The sequence below is a fragment of the Oncorhynchus keta genome, chromosome 4 (genome assembly GCF_023373465.1).
Source record: "Oncorhynchus keta strain PuntledgeMale-10-30-2019 chromosome 4, Oket_V2, whole genome shotgun sequence".
NCBI lineage: Eukaryota > Metazoa > Chordata > Actinopteri > Salmoniformes > Salmonidae > Oncorhynchus > Oncorhynchus keta.
Window position 1 is genome coordinate 27,558,106 of NC_068424.1, and position 20,439 is coordinate 27,578,544.

The 20,439-nt window shown below is 43.9% G+C and overlaps 1 protein-coding gene across 6 annotated transcripts in view; it reads left to right on the forward strand.

Moving 5' to 3' along the window:
• The window catches only part of LOC118372408 (rho GTPase-activating protein 21-like), a 108,375-nt gene that overhangs the window by 72,726 nt on the left and 15,210 nt on the right, over positions 1–20,439 (forward strand). For 4 of the 6 annotated variants that reach the window (XM_035758307.2, XM_035758297.2, XM_035758272.2 and 1 more), the window contains 5 exons: positions 3,370–3,462; positions 10,158–10,236; positions 10,814–10,868; positions 14,892–14,915; positions 16,849–18,865. In XM_035758307.2, coding sequence (XP_035614200.1) covers positions 3,370–3,462; positions 10,158–10,236; positions 10,814–10,868; positions 14,892–14,915; positions 16,849–18,865 — 2,268 coding nt within the window. The remainder of the gene's footprint in view (positions 1–3,369; positions 3,463–10,157; positions 10,237–10,813; positions 10,869–14,891; positions 14,916–16,848; positions 18,866–20,439) is intronic. The other 2 variants (XM_035758280.2, XM_035758317.2) reach the window with 1 other exon arrangement.

Genomic DNA, 20,439 nt, shown 5'->3' on the forward strand with positions numbered 1-20,439 from the left:
CACGCAGGATGCATGTTTTGGAATACTTGTATTCTGTACAGGCGTCTTTCTTTTCACTCTGTCATTTCGGTTAGTATTGTGGAGTAACTACAATGTTGATCCATCCTTCGTTTTCTCCCATCTCAGCCATTAAAATCTCTGTTTTAAAGTCACCATTTGCCTAATTGTGAAATCGCTGAGTTGTTTCCTTCCTCACTCCGGTAACTGAGTTAGGAAGGACGTCTGTATCTTTGTAGTGACTGGGTGTATTGATACACCATCCAAAGTGTAATTAATAACTTCACCATGTTCAAGGTGTGATGTTCAATGTCTGCTTGTACTATTCTCACCCGTCGACCAATAGGTGCCCTTTGCAAGGCATTGGAAAACCTCCCTGGTCTTTGTGGTTGATTGTTTTGAAATTCTCATCACAACTGAGGGACCTTACAATTATCTGTATGTGTTTTTATTTATTTTTATTTCACCTTTATTTAAACAGGTAGGCTAGTTGAGAACAAGTTCTCATTTGCAACTGCGAACTGGCCAAGATAAAGCGTAGCAATTCGACACATACAACAACACAGAGTTACACATGGAATAAATAAAACATACAGTCAATAATACAGTAGAACAAAAGAAAACAAAAAGTCTATATACAGTGAGTGCAAATGAGGTAAGTTAAGGAAATAAATAGGCCATGGTGGCGAAGTAATTACAATATAGCAATTAAACACTGGAATGGTAGATCGGCAGAAGATGAATGTGCAGGTAGAGATACTGGGATGCAAAGGAGAAAAAAATAAATACCAGTATGGGGATGAGGTAGGTAGATATATAGGCTGTTTACAGATAGGCTAAGTACAGGTACAGTGATCTGTAAACTGCTCTGACAGCTGGCGCTTAAAGCTAGTGAGGGAGATGTGAGTCTCCAGCTTCAGAGGTTTTTGCAATTCGTTCCAGTCATGGGCAGCAGAGAACTGGAAGGAAAGACGACCAAAGGAGGAATTGGCTTTGGGGGTGACCAGTGAGATATACCTGCTGGAGCGCGTGCTACGAGTGGGTGCTGCTACGGTGACCAGTGAGCTGAGATAAGGCGGGGCTTTACCTAGCAGAGACTTGTAGATAACCTGGAGCCTGTGGGTTTGGCGACGAGTATGAAGCGAGGGCCAACCAACGAGAGCGTACAGGTCGCAATGGTGGCTAGTGTATTGGGCTTTGGTGACAAAACGGATAGCACTGTGATAGACTGCATTCAGTTTGTTGAGTAGAGTGTTGGAGGCTATTTTATAGATGACATCACCGAAGTCGAGGATCGGTAGGATGGTCAGTTTTACGAGGGTATGTTTGGCAGCATGAGTGAAGAATGCTTTGTTGAGATATAGGAAGCTGATTATAGATTTAATTTTGGATTGGAGATGCTTAATGTGAGTCTGGAAGGAGAGTTTACAGTCTAACCAGACACCCAGGTATTTGTAGTTGTCCACGTATTCTAAGTCAGAGCCGTCCAGAGTAGTGATGCTGGACGGGCGAGCAGCGATCGATTGAAAAGCATGCATTTAGTTTTACTTGCGTTTAAGAGCAGTTGGAGGCCACGTAAGGAGAGTTGTATGGCATTGAAGCTCGTCTGGAGGTTAGTTAACACAGTGTCCAAGGAGGGGCCAGAAGTATACAGAATGGTGTCGTCTGCATAGAGGTGGATCATAGAATTACCAGCAGCAAGAGCAACATCATTGATGTATACAGAAAAGAGAGTCGGCCCGAGAATTGAACCCTGTGGCACACCCATAGACACTGTCAGAGGTCCAGACAACAGGCCCTCCGATTTGACACACTGAACTCTTATCAGAGAAGTAGTTGGTAAACCAGGCGAGGCAATCATTTGAGAAACCAGGGTACAGAGATGAGGGAGTCATTCAAAAATCATGGTTAACACTATTATTGCATCCATGACAATTATTATGTGACTTGTTCAGCACATTTTTACTGCTGAACTTATTTAGGCATGCTGTAACAAAGGGGTTGCATTAACAAAGGTCCGGTGTGGCTCAGTTGGTAGAGCATGGCGCTTGCAACGCTTGGTTCGATTCCCACGGGGGAAAACGTATGAAAAATGCACCTACCACTTACTGTAAGTCTGGATAAGAGCTTCTGCTAAATGACTAAACATGTGTTGAAAACTGATTTGACTCCAGGCATTTCAGCTTTTCATTTTTAAGTTAACATTTCTAAAAATGTAATTCCGCCTTCACATTATTGGGTATTGTGTGTAGGTGACGCAAGGTCGTTGGTTACTCCCCTTGCGTTGGAGCCATGTCATTCTTTGGTTACTAGGCGTAACCCCCATTTCCAGTTGCTAGCCAAGCACAAAGTAATGCGTCATCGACAACTTTATTACTGGAACTATCAGATGGACATAATTTTAAACTAGGTATGTCATCCGGTATCAGTCCTAATACAGCGGGCTTCAAAAGCATTGGAACAGCGATCCATTTTTTGGGTTGTTTTGACTCTGTACTCCAGCACTTTGGATTTGAAATTATAGAATGACTGAGGTTTATTCTTTTATTTATTTTTTTACTGAAGTGCAAAAGCCTAAAGTGCTCTACACCCCTGTGCATCTAGGTATGAGCTGTTCAGGCATCAAATGACCGTTGGAAAGAGGAGATATAGAAAGTTTAATAGACAAAGTTAGTAAAACAATTACTTATAATCATTAGTAAACATATCTGTTTGGGCTTCTTGCTGTTCATTTGCAATAATGTTCCGGCCCACCGACCTTCTGCTCAAGAAAAAATTGGCGCGCGACTGAATCTAGTTGATGATCCCAGCTATAGGTAGAGGGAGGAATGCTAACCTCGAGGCATTTATGTAAAATGTTGACTTAGTCATGCATTAACTATTTTAAGTTCAAATTTGCCTTAAGCGCAATTCAGGGTTCACCCCATTATTTGGGACGCTGAACACTAAAAGTAGGGGTCTGTGTTGAGAAGCCTATGTTAATGTGTTATGATGCAGATGTTGCAACTTTTTTATTTATTTTGTATTTATTTATTTATTTAGATAGAGACGTGCAATTTATTCAGATAAACAAACTTTTCAATGGCGTGTAGAAACACTGCTGTCTTGTCTGGCCTCTTGGCAGTGTGTGGTTCCAGCTGAGTAAACCCTGCTGTGTTCATCTGAAAAGAGAGCTCTCCCTCTTCTTTAAATGAGAACTCTTTCTCCCTCCCTAGACCATGTTTTCATATGTTAGATGTGTACCTATGCTAACATTTGAAAGTGCCAGCAATCTGTAATGCTAGTGATGTAGCTAGCTCTAATCCTAGTAGTGATAGTCCCTTGGCTCTGCACCATGGCACCTGACCCCTGTTGCGCCTTTTCCGTTTCCAGGGAGACAGAGGAACAGGCTGGAGCCAATGGACACCATCTTCGTCAAGCAAGTGAAGGAGGGAGGCCCTGCCCACGGAGCTGGACTCTGTACAGGTAACAACAGCATGACTCATGTTTAGTGCCACTGATTTGGGAAAGGGAAATGGGATACCTAGTCAGTTGCACAAATGAATGCATTTAACCGAAATGTGTCTTCCGCATTCAACCCAACCCCTCTAAATCAGAGTGGTGTGGGGGGCTGCCTTAAGCGACATCCACATCATAGGCGCCTGGGGAGCAGTTATTGTTGGGGGTTAACTGCCTTGCTCAAGGAGCAGATTTTTCCACCTTGCTGACCTTTCGGTTACTGGCCCAACGCTTTTAACCGCTAGACTACCTGCTACCCCTGATTTGACAACACACTATAGGTACTTTTCCCTGACGCTTGTGGATTCTCAAGACCACATTCACTTCTATATCAATTGCTTGTTGTCAAAACAAAGATTTGTCTTGTCATCTAATTTAATTAAAGCCAAATCAGAGAATGTGGTCACCATATACGCATGCAATGCCACTGTACTCTCAGTGCTGTTGGTTGCCTACATGGCAGGAACGGTAAAGTGGCACAGACTAGGGTTTCATATTTTCCCGGTATTTTTACAAATGTTCCATCCAAGAATAAATTACTTCCTGGTATTTCCTGCCGAAACTGGAAGTGTCATTCTAAAAAGTATAAATATATCTGGATTTGATTAGAGCTTTGATCAACATGAACATTCAAGCCTGATGCTACCTAAGCCTGATGAGCCATACAAATAAGGACATTTTATGAGACCTATATTAAAGCCATTTTATGACCCCAAGCCGTTATCCAATACATAGCCTATGATATGGGGCGGCAGGTTAGACTAGTGGTAAGCGCGTTGGACAAGTAACCAAAAGGTTGCAAGTTCAAATCCCCCAGCTGGTACAAATCTGTCGTTCTGCCCCTGAACAGGCAGTTAACCCAATGTTCCTAGGCCGTCATTGAGAATAAAAATTTATTCTTAACTGACTTGCCTAGTTAAATAAAGGTCAAATAATAAATACATGAAAATATAGGCTACCGCACATTATGCACAACAGAAAATCATTGAGGACATTAGATGTCGCTATGCTCTCTTGGGTAATAAATTAAACAAGCTCCAATAGCCTAATATTTTTGAATGTGTGGACTGTACTGTATTATATGGATTGGAATTCGGACCTCATTGGAACCATGAAGGTTGGCGAGAACATGCCATGCTGGTGCAGAACATGCAACCCACAAAGTTCCGGTTATAGGCTAGTGAATTTGATTTTAAAATATAATATTTTACATTTGTATAATTAGTAGGCTGGCACATATATACAGTGGCAAGAAAAGGTATGTGAACCCTTTGGTAATTACCTGGATTTCTGCATAAATTGGTTCTCAAATTTGATCTTCATCTAAGTCACACAATAGACAAACATAGTGTGCTTAAACTAATAACACACTAATTATTGTATTTTTCATGTCTATATTGAATACATAATTTAACCATTCACAGTGTAGGTTGGAAAATGTATGTGAACCCCTAGGCTAATGACTTCTCGAAAAGCTAAAAACATTCACAAAATTTGAGTTTGCTATTCTCAAGAAGCATTGCCTGATGTGAACCATGCCTCGAACAAAAGATATCTCAGAAGACCTTAGATTAAGAATTGTTGACTTTGCATCAAGCTGGAAATGGTTACAAAATATCTCTAAAAGCCTTGATGTTCATCAGTCCACGGTAAGACAAATGTTATATATATGGAGAAAGTTCAGCACTGCTGCTATTCTCCCTATGAGTGGCTATCCTGCAAAGATAACACCAAGAGCACAGTGCAGAATGCTCAATGAGGTTAAGACGAATCCTATAGTGTCAGCTAAAAACATACAGAAATCTCTGGAACATGCTAACATCTCTGTTGACGAGTCTAAGATACGTAGAACACTAAACAAGAATGGTGTTCGTGGGAGGACACAATAGAAGAAGCCACAGCTGTCCAAAAAGACCACACGTCTGAAGTTTGCAAAAGTGCACCTGGATGTTCCTCAGTGCTACTGGTAAAATATTCTGTGGACAGATGAAACTACAATTGAGTTGTTTGGAAGGAACACACAACACTATGTGTGGAGAAAAAAAAAGGTACAGCACTTCAACATCATCCCAACTGTAAAGTCTGGTGGAGGGAGCATCATGGTTTGGGGCTGCTTAGCTCCCTCAGGGCCTGAACAGCTTGCTATCATCGACAGAGAAATGTTTTCCCAAGTTTATCAAGACCTTTTGCAGGAGAATGTTAGGCTATCTGTCCGCCAATTGAAGCTCAACATAAGTTGGGTAATGCAACAGGACAATGACCCAAAACACCGAAGTAAATCAACAACAGAATGGCTTCAACAGAAGAAAATACGCCTTCTGGAGTGGCCCAGATGCTGTGGCATGACCTAGAGAGTAGTTCACACCAGACAGCCCAAGAATATTGCTGAACTGAAACAATTTTGTAAAGAGGAATGGTCCAAAAGTCCTCCTGACCGTTGTTTAGGTCTGATCCGCAACTACAGAAAATGTTTGGTTGAGGTTATTGCTACCAAAGGAGGGTCAACCAGTTATTAAATCCAAAGGTTCACATACTTTTCCCACTCTGCACTGTGAATGTTTACACATTGTGTTCAATAAAGACATGAAAACGTATAACTGTTTATTAGTTTAACGAGACTGTGTTTGTCAATTGTTGTGAACTAGATGAAGATCAGATCATTATTATGACCAATTTATTCAGAATTCCAGGTATTTCCAAAGGGTACACATACTTTTTCTTGCCACTGTACCTTTCATAATATTTCTCCTGTTGTGTCATGTGCGTATTAGCCTACCTCCTCCTCCTCTATTGTTTCTTCATTCCTTCCTTCAACAGGTAAATTAAATGTTTTGTTGTCCTTATCTTTAACATTGTAATGACATGTTTGAATAATATAGGACTAGAATAAGATGCAGGCGGCTATCACTTCTCTTCATGAAGATTGACTGGTTGTGTGTGTGTTTCGCCAATCATAATGGGACCCATGTCATCCAAAAAGGTATACTTTTTACTCATCTGTCCATAGAACATTCTTCCAAGAGGTCTCGATGATCATCCAGGTGCTTCCAAGGTGCTTTTTGGCAAACTTCAGTCAACTTTTTGGATGAGACGGGTCCTGTTATGTCTGGTGAAAACCTGCATTCAACAGTAAGAACCTCATACCAACGGTCAAGCATGGTGGTGGTAGTTTGATGATTTGCTGCCTCAGGACCTGGACAACTTTCCTTAATAGAAGAAACCATGAATTCTGCTCTGAATCAGATCATTCTACAGGAGAATGTCAGGTCATCTGTCTGTGAGCTGAAGTGCAGCTGGGCCATGCAGCAAGACAATGAACGAAAACACACAATCAACTCTACATGAAAATGGTTAAAAAGTAACCAATTTGACATTTTGGAATGGCCTAGGCAAGTCCAGACTTAATCCCAATTGAGATGTTGCGGCAGGACTTGAAAACCCACAAATGTCGCTGAGTTAAAGCAGTTCTGCATGCAAGAGTCAGCCAAAATTCCTCCACAGAGATGTGAGAGACTGATCAACAACTACAGGAAGCTTTTGGGGTGGCATGGTAGCCGAGTGGTTAGATCATTGGACTAGAAACCGAAAGGTTGCAAGTTCGAATCCCCGAGCTGACAAGGTACAAATCTGTCGTTCTGCCCCTGAACAAGGCAGTTGTGTGAGGGGAAATGCTACCCACTGTTCCTAGGCTGTCATTGACAATAAGAATGTGTTCTTAACTGACTTGCCTGGTTAAATAAAGGTAAAATAAAAACAATTTGGTTGCAGTCATTGCAGTTAAAGGTGGCACTTTTTTTTGAGTGACTTTTTCACACGTGAATTTGTTAATAAAATAAATAAAATGAGTACAGTGGGGCAAAAAAGTATTTAGTCAGCCACCAATTGTGCAAGTTCTCCCACTCAAAAAGATGAGGCCTGTAATTTCCATCATAGGTACACTTCAACTATGACAGACAAAATGAGAAAAAAAATCACAAATGTATTTGCAAATTATGGTGGAAAGTAAGTATTTGGTCACCTACAAACAAGCAAGATTTCTGGCTCTCACAGACCTGTAACTTCTTTTTTAAGAGGCTCCTCTGTCCTCCACTCGTTACCTGTATTAATGGCACCTGTTTGAACTTGTTATCAGTATAAAAGACACCTGTCCACAACCTCAAACAGTCACACTCCAAACTCCACTATGGCCAAGACCAAAGAGCTGTCAAAGGACACCAGAAACAAAATTGTAGACCTGCACCAGGCTGGGAAGACTGAACACACTACGCCGCCAGGGACTCTAATCCTGCAGTGCCAGACGTGTCCCCCTGCTTAAGCCAGTACATGTCCAGGCCCGTCTGAAGTTTGCTAGAGAGCATTTGGATGATCCAGAAGAAGATTGGGAGAATGTCATATGGTCAGATGAAACTAAAATATAACTTTTTGGTAAAAACTCAACTCATCGTGTTTGGAGGACAAAGAATGCTGAGTTGCATCCAAAGAACACCATACCTACTGTGAAGCATGGGGGTGGAAACATCATACTTTGGGGCTGTTTTTCTGCAAAGGGACCAGGACGACTGATCCGTGTAAAGAAAAGTATCGTGAGATTTTGAGTGAAAACCTCCTTCCATCAGCAAGGGCATTGAAGATGAAACGTGGCTGGGTCTTTCAGCATGACAATGATCCCAAACACACCGCCCGGGCAATGAAGGAGTGGCTTCGTAAGAAGCATTTCAAGGTCCTGGAGTGGCCTAGCCAGTCTCCAGATGTCAACCCCGTAGAAAATCTTTGGAGTGAGTTGAAAGTCTGTGTTGCCCAGCAACAGCCCCAAAACATCACTGCTCTAGAGGAGATCTGCATGGAGGAATGGGCCAAAATACCAGCAACAGTGTGTGAAAACCTTGTGAAGACTTACAGAACATGTTTGACCTCTGTTATTGCCAACAAAGGGTATATAACAAAGTATTGAAACACTTTTGTTGTTGACCAAATACTTATTTTCCACCATAATTTGCAAATAAATTCATAAAAAATCCTACAATGTGATTTTTTGGATTTGTTTTCCTCATTTTGTCTGTCATAGTTGAAGTGTACCTATGATAAATTACAGGCCTCATCTTTTTAAGTGGGATAACTTGCACAATTGGTGGCTGACTAAATACTTTTTTGCCCCACTGTATATATTGTTTTGTTATTTGTTAACTCTGATGTTGGACGATTAGGCCTGACCCACCGTGGGGTGTTCCAATTCACCCTATAGGTGTTCAGCGTGGTTGAGGTCAGGGCTCTGTGCAGGTCAGTCAAGTTATTCCACACCGATCTCGGCAAACCATTTCTGTTTGAACCTCACTTTATGCATGGGGGCATTGTTATGCTGAAACAGGAAAGGGCTTTCCCCACAAAGTTGGAAGCACAGAGTCTTTTAGAATGTCATTGTATGCTGTAGCGTTAAGATTGTCCTTCACTGAAACCTAGCCCGAACCATGAAAAACAGCCCCAGACCGTTATTCCTCCACCAAACCTTACAGTTGGCATAGACGAGTTTGATGTGCTACGCGCTTCAGCACTCGGCAGTCCCATTCTGTGAACTTGTGTGGCCTACCACTTCGTAGCTGAGCCGTTGTTGCTCCGAGACGTTTCCACTTCATAATAACAGCACTTGCAGTTCTAGCAGGGCAGAAATTTGACGAACTGACTTGTTGGAAAGGTGGCATCCTATGACGGTGCCACGTTGAAAGTCACTGAGCTCTTCAGTACAGGCCATTCTACTGCCACCGTTTTGTCTATGGAGAGTGTATGGCTGTATGGCTGAAATTGCCGAATCCACTCATTTGAAGGGGTGTCCACATACGTTTGTGTATTGTACACTCATTGTGAACTGTCCTCCATACTGAGATGCGCTATCTGTCCCCACCCTGAGCATTGATGATTGATCATGCAGATAGCAGAGGGTAGGCTGTGTCCCGTAGAGAAGCCAGATTTAGACATCGCATATAGTTTAACAGTTCTATTTCACGTCGTGCTGTTCATGGGAATTATTTATTATAATTTATTGGTTTCTCAGTTATTTATACTGGGAAAAGGGAGTGGTTCTGGGTGGCTGATCTTGGTATCCCGGTTTCCGTAATTCAACCCTAGCACAGACACACAGCCTAGCTTTCTCTTTTACTACTGAATAGCCACTTTCCTGGGAAAGGGGAGTGCACTGGTTTCCCCACAATTAGCTCTACTCTGTCCATAACTCCCTCTAACCAGCTTCCTGTAGATATCCTCTTCCCGAAAACTTGAATGAAAAGCTCTGCGTCCTCAATGGCACCCTATTCCCTATAAAGTGCACTACTTCTGACCAGAGCCCTATGGGGGTGCGCTATATATAGAGTATAAGGGTGTCATTTTAATTTGGGACATAGGCAACGTGTACAGTAGGGTTGACTATAAACACATTTATGCCGTGTCACTATTCCCCTTTGATCCCAACACAGTCTTATCTGTGTGAGGGGAAATGCTACAGTACTGAGAGCTACATCCTTACCCAAAATGAGGGATTATTGGGCACACAGCATCACATTTTAAAATTGTCATATGGCGTTGCAACCATCCACTGTCAATGATTGTGTTTTTCTTTTCATATGCTACATGTCCATTGGAGACACATTCAATGTGAATTCTCTTCCCTTCAGGGGACCGGATTGTAAAGGTGAACAGAGAAAGTATCATTGGAAAGACGTACTCCCAAGTGATCGCTTTGATACAGAACAGGTAAGGGACTGCCTGCTTCTCTTATACATCACTCTCATGGAGTTTTACATGAAGAAGGGGGGTTATTTTGAAACAATGCTAATAGGTTGCAGGAAACCTTACCAGGAAGTGCCTTATTAAAGTATTTAAGGCTATGCACATTTCAGAAACCTTGTCTCGTTTCGGTGCTATCGAGATTAGATTAAGTAAGAATGAACAGCTTTTTGTTATTCTAATCATTCAAACTAAATATTTTAAATGAAACATAAACCGTTTCCTTCTCTGGAAATTCAAAGGGTGCTATGTGGTGTCACTGAAATGCAGTTTCTCCAGGCACTTTTTCAAATGTTGCTCTACCCATTTAACATTCCTTGGAAATTGGCACACAGACATTGTTGAGCAATCCATGCGCCCATGGCATATATAACTGTCAGTTCCCAATGTTACTAAACCTTTACCCTCCTACTCATGAACATACGTTAAAGCTAAGTCTAAACTATACAAAAAAAGGTTTAGTTGTTACATGAACTATGTTGATTGTGCACACTACTGCTCCAACTCATAAGCGGAATCTCTACTACTTTTGTCCCTCTCACAGCGACACCTCGTTGGAACTATGTGTGATGCCAAAAGATGAGGACATTTTGCAGTTGGTAAGTAGAATTAATTTAAGACCGTCCGAACTTTGTGCTTGAGTATCTTCCTTGATTATTGTTGACTAGAGAATTGAAGTCACTTGTGAAGGTTTATGGGAATCATGAATTGGTCATTGTTTTTGCCTAAAGTGGGATGGGAGTTACTTTGTACTTTTTCTCAGAAGGTAGTTGTTCCCATATCCTCGGAAATGTACATACACTTAGGTTGGAGTCATTAAAACTAGTTTTTCAACCACTCCACAAATTCATTTCTTGTTAACAAACAATAGTTTTGGCAAGTTTTGCAAGACATCTCCTTTGTGTATGATACAAGTCATTTTTACAATAATTGTTTACAGACAGATTATTTCACTTGTAATTCACTGTATCACAATTCCAGTGTGTCCGAAGTTTACATACACTAAGTTGACTGTGCCACTAAACAGCTTGGAAAATTCCAGAAAATGATGTCATGGCTTTAGAAGCTTCTGATAGACTAATTGACATCATTTGAGTCAATAGGAGGTGTACCCGTGGATTTATTTCAATTCCTACCTTGAAACTCAGTGCCTCCTTGCTTGACATCATGGGAAAATCAAAAGAAATCAGCCAAGATGCCAGAAAAATAATTGTAGACCTCCCACAAGTCTGGTTCATGCTTGGGGGCAATTTCCAAACGCCTGAAGGTACCATGTTCATCTGTACAAACAATAGTACGCAAGTATAAACACCATGAGATCACGCAGCTGTCATACCGCTCAGGAAGGAGACGCGTTCTGTCTCCTAGAGATGTACGTACTTTGGTGGGAAAAGTGCAAATCAATCTCAGAACAACAGCAAAGGACCATGTGAAGATGCTGGAGGAAACGGGTACAAAAGTATCTATATCCACAGTAAAACAAGTCCTATATCGACATAACCTGAAAGGCCGCTCAGCAAGGAAGAAGCCACTGCTCCAAAACCGCCATAAAAAAGCCAGACTACGGTTTGCAACTGCACATGGGGACAAATATTGTACTTTTTGAAGAAATGTCCTCTGGTCTGATGAAACAAAAATATAACTGTTTGGCCATAAAGACCATAGTTATGTTTGGAGGAAAAATGGGAATGCTTGCAATCCGAAGATCACCATCCCAACCGTGAAGCACGGGTGTGGCGGCAACATGTTGTGGGGGTGCTTTGCTTCAGGAAGGACTGGTACACTTAACAAAATAGATGGCATCATGAGGTAGGAAAATTATGTGGATATGTTGAAGCAACATCTCAAGACATCAGTCAGGAAGTTAAAGCTTGGTCGCCAATGGGTCTTCCAAATGGACAATGACACCAAGCATACTTCCAAAGTTGAAGCAAAATGGCTTAAGGACAACAAAGTCAAGGTATTGGCGTGGCCATTAACAAAGCCCTGAGAAAATTGGTGGGCAGAACTGAAAAACATTTGACCCAAGTTAAGCAATTTAAAGGAAATGCACCAAATACTAATTGAGTGTATGTAAACATCTGACCTTCTGGGAATGTGATGAAAGAAATAAAAGCTGAAATAAATAATTCTCTCTAAAATAAATCATCTGTCTGCCTCCATCACTGTGAATGTCTCACAGAGCTCGAGCTTGGCTTCCTGAACACGTTTGGAACTCACCTTTAATCTCGTTAATGTTTTTTTGTTTAAAATCTGAATTGTTTTTGATGAAAGGCTATAAATCGATCTCTTTTAAAAACTTGATTTAAAACAAAACTTTACCCATTTTTCTCCCAATTTCGTGGTTTCCAATTGGTAGTTAGTCTTGTCTCGTCGCTGCAACTCCCGTACCGACTTGAGTCGAAGGTCGAGAGCCAATGCATCCACCGAAACACGACCCAACCAAGCCGCACTGCTTCTTGACACAATGCCCATTTCACCCGAAGCCAGCCACACCAATGTGTCAGAGGAAACGCTGTACACCTGGCGACCGTGTCAGCGTGCATGCGCCTGGCCCGCCACAGGAGTCACTAGAGCGGTATGGGACGAGGACATCCCTGCCGGCCAAACCCTCCCCTAACCCGGACGACGCTGGACCAATTGTGCACCCCCCATGGGTTTCCCGGTCACGGCAGGCTGCCACAGTGCCTGGACTCAAACCAGGATCTCTAGCCACTGCGATGCAGTGCTTTAGTCCACTGCCCCACTCGAGAGGCTATAAATCGATCTCAGAATGTGCTACAGTAATATATGATGTAAGGATTGCAGGCTTGTGCTTTGTCAGTGGCTATGAAGTAGGGTTCAGGCAGGAGTTGGACAGTCGGAAGGGTGAATGAAATGGTAGGAGGGACATCCCAGCTTCAAGTGGTTTCAGATTTCACATCCTACATCACACAGGCTCAGAAAAATATACTACTGTGGCCGTGGGAACCAGGGCTATTGCTTACGCCATTCCAATCTGCGGTATCCACAGATCGATTTGAAAATAAGTGATAATGTCCTGTACCAGAACCCCCTAAACAGGATGTTAGATCTAAGAGAAATGTAGAATCATATAATATTCACTCCCATAATACTGCTGTCCCCTTTGGGTTAATGGCAGTCGGAGCATTTCCTCCCCATAAATAGACACCACACCATGCACTGGGCTCTCGGTGCAGGGCTTAGCATCTAGCAGACTCCCTGCCATGGACAGAGGGAAGAGGAGTCATCGTTTTTGGCTGGATGTCTGTATAAGCACTTTGTAACTGCTGCTGACGATGTAAAAAGGGCTTTATAAATACATTTGATTGATTTGATCGTTCACTCAGTACTGTTTTGAACATTAAGGTTTTCCTGCACTGTCCCTCAGGTTAGCTCAAACTCCAGTCCATTTCTCATGGATTACTGACCAGCGGTGGACTGTTGACAGCAGGTGAAGAGTATTGGCTGTAGGCTTGAAAGTGTGTTTGTGTGTGTGCAGGAAAAGGGCTGAGTAGTAGTGGCCCAGATGGAAAGAACTGCAGAGTGAAAGTGAAGGATGAGCCAAGTAGCGTGGAACGAAAGAGTGATAGAAAAGAGAAAGAGGACAGAGAGCTTTAAGGACCAGAGGACGAGAGCCTCTGTGGTGCCAGTCTGCCAGGGCCCCTCGCTCCACCTACCCATATTCCTGCCCGGCTCAGTGATCTGCACAGCAAACCAACGCCACCCGTCAGGGTCCAGAGCCCAGCAGACGATAACGCTATGCCAGACCACACCACCCCACAACCACAGTCACATCCTGTTATTCACTTCCACTGGTTCTCTCATCTGGAGTAAGGAACTGAACTGACTCCAGCCCCTAGTGTGATGCTAAATTCCACGCATAGCTAGATGGCTAAGCCACAGCTTGCCAAAGCCACACAAACATCTTTTGACATTTAGGAATGTATCGGAGCACTATTGAAGCCTGAGGTTATTCTCAGTAAATAAAACGGGCAATACACAGCAATTAGTGTTAGAAATTGATTTGTGATCTGGAGGATGGTTGGTTTTACCTCAGCAAGTTTGCAATTGCAATTCTAACTTATCCAAATAGTGTCATTTGACTTTTAATACATTTTCAGTTTTTTATTTTATTTACTGTGTAAATAAAGCTGGAAAAGGTCTGATTTGAAGTGTTTTCATTTCAGGCTGTAAGGCAACAAAAGATGAACATTTTGAAAGGGGGTGGTGACTTTCTTATAACCACTGTAAGAGAGGGATACCAAGGTAGAGGCAGCTAGTGAACAGCGGTAGACAGTTAGATTACCCCTGGTTTATGACTACTATCAGGCAGTGTTGGTGAGAGGAGGCAGTTATGTGGGTGAGAGGCAGCCCTCAGGTGGCAGAGGGACAAGCAGGTGGCAGCTCAAACGTGACTGTGACTTTCCTCCTATCCGTTCCTGCTCCCGTCGTCTTTTTTCACTGCTCTTCTCTTGCCCTCTGCCTTTCTGTGGTGCATTCACACGGCGACCGTAGCCATGACAGCTCCAGCCTCTGTTTCTCTATTGCACATCTTTACTCCTCTTTCTCCCCTCTCCTTCTTCTCTCCTCTTGTCTGCCTCTAACCTGTCGGCTGGCAGTTTTCCAGGGATATCACTGCTCTGGTAAGAAGGGAATCTTACTAACTCCTTGTTTTTCTTTTTTTGTATGTCATTTCTTCCCATGTGTGAATGTGGTTTCAGTCCTTTTTTAAAGCTGGTATCAACACTGTAATGATTTGTCAATAAGCGTAATGTTTTTGCCTTCCCTTAACTAAAACTGTCATCTCTACCTAATTTTGAATTGTCTCCATAGAACCTTGTGCCTTTTTGAATTGTTATACTGTATTTTTAAGTGTGTTTTAGAGCTGGTGTTCTCAAAGTGGGGTCTGCGGCCAGATGTCAAAATATAAAAACAATATTTAATTTGTATTAATGATTATTACTAACAACAGATTAAACACATTTTGGCCAATTGATCTGTGGAATAAGTTGAGGGTATAATATTATTTACCTGCAATTTATGTTCTTAAACATGGGCCGAGGAGGCTCACAGGGATATTGCTATCAACAGTACTATCAACCAATTATCTTCTCTTTTTTTCAACTAAATACTTTTTGTATTCCCCCTAGTTATTTTGTTTACATAGATTCGCTGTCATTTTAACTCTAGAACTGCAAAGTACTTGCTCTGCCTCATGGAAAAAATAACAACTAAAAAGAACTAAAAAACTCTTCCACGTGACACAATCTGGAGAATTGCAATTAGCTTCAACTGCAACGTGTTCTCTTCGATGCCAAGAGGCAGGCCCGTAAAATGTTCTTCCCAGGACCCGAGAGACTTGGTTCGTCATAGAAGTCATAGTAAAACTCCTTGTGTCCTATTTTTGTCTCACTCAAGTTATGCTCTGATTATGGGGGGGGGTCCCTGGTGAATTTTCTATTACAAAAGGGGTCTCACGAAGTTGGAGAACCCCTGTTTTTAGAGCATGCTAAATATTGACAGGAAAGGTGTTGTCGTTTCCCCATTCAAATTCCTGTCTCCCACTCTCTGCTCACATCAGAGAGAGTAGCTTGTTAGTTAAGCATTGAGTCAGTAATAATATAAAATATGCCATTTATCAGACACTTTTATCCAAAGCAACTTAGTCATGCATGCATACATTTTAAGTATGAGTGGTCCCAGTAATCAAACCCACTATCCTGGCGTAGCAAGCGCCAAAGCACCTTGATCTACCAGCTGAGCTACAGATGACCAGTACATTTTTTTGACAACATCACTTGACTTATGCAAATCTAGAGTTAGGGGCGGGGCCAGCAGACATGCTGGAGTCACTGTATAAACGTAACCCGACACCACAGATGGAGCACTCATCGATTTAAAGTCCAGCTCTTGCTTTCCCTTCAGTGAATTCTTGCACTACAAGGATGGGGAGATACATTAAATACCTGAGTCAATACACATCTCTGAACTGAGGACTTTTAGTAGATTGAAATCCAGCTCTTACCACGCTTTATTCTGGGCCCTGGCGTCGGGCCTGCTTTTTTTTCCCTCTCATTCTCCCCTTTTTCGCTCTCTCTTGGACATATCTGTTCTTTTTTCCAGCACTTTCCATTGGAAGAGGTCATCTGACCCAAACACACGCTCCCAGTGTCTCTTCAGGATTCAGACACTGCCGGGGTGGGGAAGGGCGGGTTGTCGACTTTGGCCAAGAGAGCAATACTGTGTTATCTTTCAGTCAAATGTCTTTGATGGTTTTTATAACATGTACATACAGTCTGTGTGTTCAATTGTTTATCTGTCATTTACTGTGTACTGAAATTTATCGTCCTTACAAAATAATTGAGTAGTATATGGGTCATGTTTTTCTTTGTCATTCATCATACGCTTTTTTTCTGGTCATTGTGCTGTAGCGTTTCTTTATGGGCATAGCGGAAAACTTAAGCAGCACCCAGAGGATCACGTCAGTTTGGTGCAATGGCACACTACAAAGGTTTTATGTGACCTATTTTTGTCCTATACAGTTGAAGAGACATAATGTCCCATAATCTCTTGCAGGCCTATTCCCAAGATGCATACCTCAAAGGGAACGAGGCATACAGCGGAAACGCCCTACACATCCCGGAGCCTCCTCCCATATGCTACCCGAGGATAGAGCCTAAAGCCCCAGGGATGGCCCAGGCCCTGGACCTATCCCCCTCCACAGAGGCCTCCCGGAGCGGCAGGCCGGCCCAGGCAGGTGCAGGGAGACAGGGTACCTCCACGGCAGGCCACACAGACATGGGCTACCGGTTGGAGATCCCTGTCCCCCCTTCTCCTCCCCCGCAGTCCCCTAAAACCCAGACGGTGGTTTGTGTGTGCAACGAGAGTGTGAGGACAGTGGTGGTGCCGCCTGACCCAGTACCGGATCGGGAGCCCCGTTGTGTGTCTCGGGCTGGCCCCAGCCATAGGACCGACGAGAACCGTTTCGGAAGTCCCCTGGGCCTCACAACCAGGCCTAGAATCCTTGTGACCCCTGGCCCCCCTGGAGGTTCACAACTACAATATACCCCCATCCCCACCCGGCCCACAGAATCCTCAGTCTTCTCCCCCTCTGGCTCTAGGCCTTCCCCAATCTACCCTGACAAACACCACCTCACCCCTTCCCCGCGAACCACGGTGGCCGACACCTTACCCTCCCCCACCACGCCCAACCACTACATCCCCTCACCCTCCTCTCCTGCCACGTCCATCTCACCTCATCAGAACATCGACTGGCGCAACTACACCACCTACAAGGACTACATCGACGCCAAGCGGCTGCACACCTATGGCTGCCGCACCATCCAGGAGCGCCTAGACAGCCTGCGGGCGGCGGCCAACCCCAACGCCGCTTACGCACTGCAGCCTGGTCCTCCCAGTGCCAGTGCCTCCTCCCAAGGCCTGGGGGGGTCCCAGATTAGACGCAGGAGCACGTCCCACGATCGGGGATCCTACCAGGGGGCCACTGTGGCTCCACTGCGAAGTGCCTCCCAGGAGAGGCTAGGTGGGGGAGGGCCCGAGAGGACAGCCATGCCCAGGGACTGGCCCCGGAGTGCTTCCCAGGATGCCCTACCCTCCTCAGCCGTCATGGGAGTGGCCAAGCCCCGGGCACGCTCCTGCGACTACCTGGGCCGGCAGGGCGAGCCAGCGGCAATGGTATCTACAGAGAGGGGAGTGGGAGGTTACAGCAGGGCAGAGCTGGAGGATAGCCTGCTACTATACAGGGGTGAGGAGGCCAAAGCCAGCAGACACGGGGCAGTGCTGAAACAACTACCCCAGCCTCACAGGACCAGCCTTACAGGTATGCCCATCGCTGCCCCGATGTTCACTAAAGGTACGACGGAGCCGTTGCTCCCCTCTAGGACAGACAGCCTTGCACAGACAGCCCTCAGTAGGCCCTCACGGTTGCCTGTTAAAAACTCCACCTCGGACCCATCGCCACTCTCCTTACCTTCTACCCGGGGCCCCAGTAACAGCAGTGCTATGGACCTGCTCAAAGACCAAAGAGCCATGGTGGTGGGTAACCACCTGGGCTACTCTTCCTCGCCCCTGCAGCAGCTACAGCTCCGGGGGCGGGCAGACAGCCTGAGAGAGGAGAGCGGGAGGGATGTGGGGCTGGGTGCCAGGTCCTCCTCCTGCTCCGGCCCCTCCAAAGTCCCTGTTCAGAGACAGCAGGCCACCTCCTCCTCTACCTCCACTTCCTCCTCCACTGTTAACAGTACTGTGACCCTCAGGTCAAAGGTCCCCGCCCTGGTGCGGACTAGCGGGAGGCCGTTGGAGGGTGTAGAAGGGCCGGACGCCACAGTGGTGGTCCTGAGAAGGGATAAGAACTCGGGACCCCAGCCCATCCGCCACCCCTCCTACATCCTAGCTGTAAACGACACCGACTTGGAGACTCCAATAGAGGTGGGGACTCTAGCAGCTAAGAGGGGATCGGGGGGCTGGCTATCCAACGACGTCCAGCGAGACGTGACCCTGAGAAGGCTGGGAGAGCAGCACAAGGCCTCGTGCGCCAGCAACCTGGACGACTCACTCGACTCCATCCCCTTCATCGGTAAGGAACACATTTCTGTTCTCACTCTCTCAACTCCTTTATTACCATAGCAACTCCTTACATAGAGAGAAAGTCCTGGGAAGGGGTGTGTGTCAAGCATCAACTTTAATTGGGTAACACATTTATAACGCACTGTAACTCTTAGTATCAGGAGTTCCTGTTGCTCTGGTTTCGGCTTACTTGAGGAGAGCGAGGGAGAATATGTTTTGTGTGGGCGTGTGTAGACTGATTCGCTTAATGTGCCTGGTAGAGCATGTAATATCTCTTGGGTGGGGAGGTTATACAAGGGTTTTGATGTTATCAGTTTCTGCCCTCAAGTCTTAGCAGGTGGAAATTGTCATGCAGTAAAAGTCCTGATGCTCAGACTAGCTGCTGTCAGAAATGTCCTCAACATCACTCAAGCAGGTCAATGTTTGTCATGAATCTTGCCCTGGAGGCAGAACTGAGCATTTTCTTCTAGATAGGCCAGCTGCAAGGTCAAAATTTGGCAATAATATTTAGAAAAAATGAAACAATTAGCTTTTTTGTCTTAATTTAAGGTTAGTGTAAGGCATTAGGGTTAGCAGTGTGGTTAGGGTTAAGTTAAAAATACTATTGAATGACTTTGCATCTCTCAATGTCAACATAGCTAATATGGTGAGTTGTCAGTTATCGCTCGAGTGCAACTTCTTTACGATGTAAAAAAAATAGTTTCCTTGGTGCTATACAGTGAAAGAGTTTGGATAGAGTATATCACCAATGTACGTATTGATAGATGTAGTTGGGCTACAATAGCTTTTGGTGGCAGGGGTTTATTGGCTGTTTGAACAGAGCTAGATTTGTTGTTGAGGTATGTCATAATGCTTGGTCAGGGCAGGACAAGTCTTAATGAAATGGGGAAATTGAATAATGTGCATTCCATTTCTATTTTTGATATTATTAGTATTGATACATTACCATTTCATTTAGCAAATATGTTGAAATTGTCAGTCAGCTTGGTATATCCCCGTTTTTTTGGTAGACTTATTATCATGTATTTGATGGTGTGTTTTTTTGGTAGACGTATTATCATGTATTTGATGGTGTGTTTTTTTGGTAGACTTATTATCATGTATTTGATGGTGTGTTTTTTTGGTAGACTTATTATCATGTATTTGATGGTGTGTTTTTTTGGTAGACTTATTATCATGTATTTGATGGTGTTTATTTGGTAGACTTATTATCATGTATTTGATGGTGTTTTTTTGGTAGACTTATTATCATGTATTTGATGGTGGTGTTTTTTAAGCTAGATTTGATGTGCTCTGGGTTTACGTGCCAATAGTTTTAATAGTTTCATTGACATGACATGAGCCATCATCCACCAATCAGGGCACCTTTTACTCAGACACCAGTGGCCTGGAGCCCACATGGGTTAATAATATCCTCTTACACACACACACACACACACACACACACACACACACACACACACACACACACACACACACACACACACACACACCTCCTTTACATACTATCTCCCACACACACCTAGACACAATCAAACACTCACAACACCTCATAAGCTTCAGTCTGCCTCATGCATAAATCAG